This window comes from Frankliniella occidentalis, unplaced genomic scaffold (genome assembly GCF_000697945.3).
Source record: "Frankliniella occidentalis isolate FOCC.00 unplaced genomic scaffold, Focc_3.1 Scaffold395, whole genome shotgun sequence".
NCBI classification, from domain to species: Eukaryota; Metazoa; Arthropoda; class Insecta; order Thysanoptera; family Thripidae; genus Frankliniella; species Frankliniella occidentalis.
In genome coordinates, this window is record NW_026267517.1 from 162,697 (window position 1) to 167,125 (window position 4,429).

The 4,429-nt window shown below is 54.7% G+C and overlaps 2 protein-coding genes across 2 annotated transcripts in view; both read right to left on the reverse strand.

Annotated features, from left to right (window-relative positions):
* Positions 1-741, reverse strand: part of LOC127751250 (gustatory and odorant receptor 21a-like) — a 6,868-nt gene extending 6,127 nt beyond the window's left edge. The window contains exon 1 of the mRNA XM_052274444.1: positions 580-741. Within this exon, the coding sequence (XP_052130404.1) occupies positions 580-609 (30 nt within the window). The 5' untranslated portion in view covers positions 610-741. The remainder of the gene's footprint in view (positions 1-579) is intronic.
* A 169-nt stretch (positions 742-910) lies between these two features.
* Positions 911-4,429, reverse strand: part of LOC113212675 (probable cytochrome P450 304a1) — a 5,065-nt gene continuing 1,546 nt past the window's right edge. Inside the window, exons 4-9 of the mRNA XM_026431481.2 lie at positions 3,416-3,688; positions 2,868-2,982; positions 2,599-2,779; positions 2,110-2,227; positions 1,518-1,662; positions 911-1,399 (exon numbers count right to left, since the gene is read on the reverse strand). Of these exons, the coding sequence (XP_026287266.1) occupies positions 1,215-1,399; positions 1,518-1,662; positions 2,110-2,227; positions 2,599-2,779; positions 2,868-2,982; positions 3,416-3,688 (1,017 nt within the window). The 3' untranslated portion in view covers positions 911-1,214. The remainder of the gene's footprint in view (positions 1,400-1,517; positions 1,663-2,109; positions 2,228-2,598; positions 2,780-2,867; positions 2,983-3,415; positions 3,689-4,429) is intronic.

Here is a 4,429-nt window from a genome sequence, read left to right on the forward strand (position 1 = left end):
TGTACAGTCGCCTCACTATAAGGAGTAACCTGGCGGAGCGATAGCTGTACGCAAAAATTCTTATTAAAGTGTCTAAACGTAACTGTCTTGTAACAGGAATCATCCAGTGCTAAACGATAAAGTTTGGTCCATTATTGAGTATTTAGTTTTCAGCCGTGCGATAGTTAGACTAGAAGTTAGCTCATCACGATGGTAGGGACTATTTTCTTGACGCGCAATGTTCAAGTTACTTCTTATAGTGAGGCGACTGTAGGTTTTCACTGTCCGCAGCGTAACAGCTCCCTTGAGGGGGAAATCACTTGCACCAGCTCGTATATCCAGGCCTGTACTAACGGCGTAATAACGCGTCTTAGTGGTAAATATCAAGCGTAGTAGTGCTGTATTAACAAAATTTTGTGAAAGATATGAAAAATTGCTCTAAAAATAAGAATATGTACTAACGTACCAACTCGTACACTTTCATCTGGAGTGATTTCCCCCTCGAGATCCCTCGCATGCTTCGCGGACATCCGCAGCAGTAGCGCCCCACGCTGCGCTTCCCCGCGCGCCGGGCCGCCCCGGGCCGCCCCGGGCACTTACCGCCATGAGCCGCACAACCAGCGCGTTCATCGTGGTGCGCGATGCCGGGAAGTGGGATTACGTACTGGAGAGCTCCTCGCTGCACTCGCCCCTCGCCCTCCCTTCACCAACCTGAGGGGGGGGTACAGTCAAGGGGTGGGAGCTGTGTGGGGACAGAGCGCACTCGATATTGATTAGGGGGCGTTGGTGCTGTGTACGCCCATCGCTCAGGTGGGGTAAACGCGTTTGGGATCAATTACGTAGTAATTGAGAGGCCCAATGTTTTTGATTCAAATATGAAATATAAGTGTAGAATTTCATTGCGCGTGATCTACGCTTCTGTTTCTGTCGGCTTCTAAAATATGTTTATTTACCTTTAAAGTAATAGCGAGATCAGGGAGTGGAATAGTGAAAACAATGGGGAACGCACTGAGAGAAATGTTTCGTTGCAGCCATCAAAAATTGCTCAATCAGTACGGCCATCAAAATTTTAGTCGCACCAACTAAACTTTTGGTCACAGCAACTAAAATGTTGATGCCTGTAACTAAGCCGGACTGACCGAACGAAATTTGGCCGTGAGTATCAAAATTTTGATGGCCGCAACAAAACATATTATTTCTCTCAGTGCGAATGAGATGAGATGGTAAGGCGTCGCTCAGGGCCTCTCCGAGAGGCGGACCCAAAACGACTTGGGCGTGACGAGGATGCCGGGCACCATGTCGTCCTCGGTGGGGAGGTACCCGTCGTCGCCGAGCTCGAACGAAAAGTTCTGCAGCAGCGCGGACAAGTACAGGAACATGTTCTGCCTGGAGAACGTCTCGCCGGCGCACAGCCGCTTGCCTGGAGCAGAGAGGCGGAGTGAGGTGGGCTAGGTGTTGGAGCCTGGCTCGAGCCTGGGCGCCTGCCTGCGGATCGGCGCATAGGCAGCCCGCCCGACCGTCCCCCCAGTCGTCCTCACCCAGGCCGAAGGGCATGGTGTCGTCCTTCTTCCTCAGCATCCCTGAGCGAAGGTCGAGGAATCTCTCGGGGACGAACTGGTCGGCCTTCTCGAAGACGGCCGGGTCACGGTTAGCAGCCCAAATGTTGGGGATTAACAACGTTCCCTGCGAAAAGGGATCAGGGGATGAGTTTATGGAGCACGAGGGTGTATGGTGGTGCAGGGTGGCCCTGTAACGGGTGTATCTCTAAATGAACTCCAGTGTTGCGGGTCTGCCTCCTCCCTTCGTCCGTTAGGCACCATGCCATGGCCTCTGCAGCGCCTGCAGCCCTTGCGATTAGTCGATCCCGCAACCCTGGAGCCTAGAGGTCCTGACAACTTATCTTGACCGAAGAGGCCTCCGAGCTCGCACCCGGAGAACAAAAGAAATAGAGGCCGCTCAGGACTTGCACCGACCCTATCCGGGCCGACAAAAGCCGGCCCCGAGACCGGCCCGGGCAACATGGGCTGCAGCTCGGCTCGGGTAGGACTGCAATTCTGGCGCGGACTGAAATCCTTCGGTCAAGATAAGTTGTCAGGACCTCTAGCGGCTAGCGCGCGCTGGCCCACCCACTTTTGGCACGAAGTATCCCCGGAAGAAAGTGTCCTCCGTGCAGCGATGAGTCACGGACAGGACGGTGTTGGTCTCCAACCGGAGCACTTCGCGTAGGATGGCCTCGGTGTACGGCAGGCTGCAACACAAAAAGCGTTCAGAACAGCTGTTTCTTTAAAGAGGCGGATTTCAGAGAAATCTGTTTAATCCACTATTTTTTTTCTTTTACACAGCTTTATGCATACCGATGCCCCCTCGCAGTCGACCACCCGGCCCGGCGTAAGGCATCGTCCAGGAAGTACATCCGTTTTCCTCAAATTAATTCGGCAGATTAGGGGAGCTCGGCCCCTGCGAGACTCAAGGTAGGCCACCCCGCAGTACACGCATGCACTGCAGACTAGATGGTGTCTACCTACCAGGCGCTAGGAGAGCTTGCTGGGCCTGAACTTGGCGGCTTCGCAGCGGCGAATGACGGACGTACTTTCTGGATGATCCCTAAGGCGCACTCACCTCGCGCGGTCGTCCAGGTTGGGCAGCCTGCCCCTGCCCACCACGGCGACGATCTCCCGGTGGGCGCGCTCCGCCTTGTCCGGGTGCCGCACGAGGTAGGCGATGGCCATGGCCACCGTCACCGGGGGCACCGTGGTGCTGGGGAAGATGTAGTCCACCAGCACCATGATGAGCTGCTTCTCTGCGGACACGCGGTACACGACGGCCGGACCTCTATCTCTCTTTCTATTGGAGACTTTGAGATAAGCGGCTCGAGTGTTTGCGCCTACCTGTGAAGCCCGACTTGTCTTCCCCGCGGTTTAGCATTTCGGCCCGGAAGACGTCGATAAACCCGCGCATCACTTCCGCGTCGAACGTCGGCACCTGGCGGCTTAGCAGCTCATCCTGGTGACGAGAACAAATTAGTGCACTAGACAAGCGACGCCATGCAACTGTTGGCGAGTAGTGGCGAGGGGTTGCGGAACGATACCGGGGATTGAATACTTTCTAAAAACCAAACTCACACATACCCCATAGACTGCGTACTTTCTTAATGATTGTTTACTGTACCACACACATGTCTGCGGGCGGGCTGCCTACTCGCTAAGCTCGCCAGCACGCCTGCGTTCGGTACAGTACAAGCAAATAATGCATTCCGGTAAAGCTGAGTTGTAGAAGAATGCGGGGAAGAAGAAAACGGAAATCGCTCTGCTGTAACATGGTGATTTCCGTTTTCTTCTTCCCCGCATTCGTCTGCATTTCAGCTTTACCGGAATGCTTTATTGAAGTGCGGGGGCCTATGGACACACCCTGTGCAACCACTGGTCTGCTCCCCCACCTGGATGAAGTCGACGACGCCGTCGTTGCCCTCTACCAGGCCCCGGTAGCTGGAGGCGGTGGGCGCGAGGTGGCGCAGCCAGGGCGTGATGTTGATGACGCCGCCGCTGGGCTCGACGTGCCGCTGGAACAGGCGCACGGCCCTGCTGAGCGCGCGCAGCGTCTCGTGGCGCGCGCGCGGCAGCCGCTCGCCGGCCAGGGTCTCCAGCAGCGCGTTGGTGAAGCCCGCGTACAGCAGGTCCGGCAGCAGCACCTGGCCCTCGCGCACGAGGCGCTGCAGCGGGCCAGAGAACGGTGCCGTTGGCTTTATGATTGGCGATATGATGGCATGGGTAGCGTGTCCTCAAACGGAGACCAAAGCCCCCGCCCTGTCCACTTCCCCTTGCCCCTCTATAGCAGGTCCACACCACAGGGCGCTCGGTTGTGGTGGCGGTGCGGTGTTTTTAGACGGTCCCCAATACTGTATCTACCAGAGAAAAGGTACCCCCCCCCCTCCCTTACTCTTCTTTTTAGCCCGCCCTTCTGCTTTGAAAAAGCTATCCAGCGGGCTTATGCAAACGACCTCGTGTCTGTCTGTCTGTGTGTCTGTGTGTCTGTCTGTCTGTGTGTCTGTGTGTCTGACTGTCTGTCTGTCTGTCTGTTCCACAAGAAGGAGATGTGCTAGAGACTTCAAATTTTCAGGCGATCTCAAGGTTCACTCCCACAAAACAAAACGCCTACGGCAAATCCTGCCAGCCACCCCTAAGGGGCTGAAAGGGGCTATCAAAGAAAACAGGAAAGGCCAAAAAAGTTGGAAAAAATATTTTTTTTTATCATCTCCTAAGGGGTAACTCGTCAAAGTAGAGCCCTCTGGGCGAAAATTTCATCCGTTTCGCTCTATCTCTAACCGTTTAGGCGCTAGAGGGCTTTTTTTGACGAAAATAAGCTAAAAATTGCCATAGTGAACAATAAGTTGTTGAAAAAGGCGTAAAAACCGCAAAATAGAAATGAAACTCTCCCCCCACCCCCAAAAAAC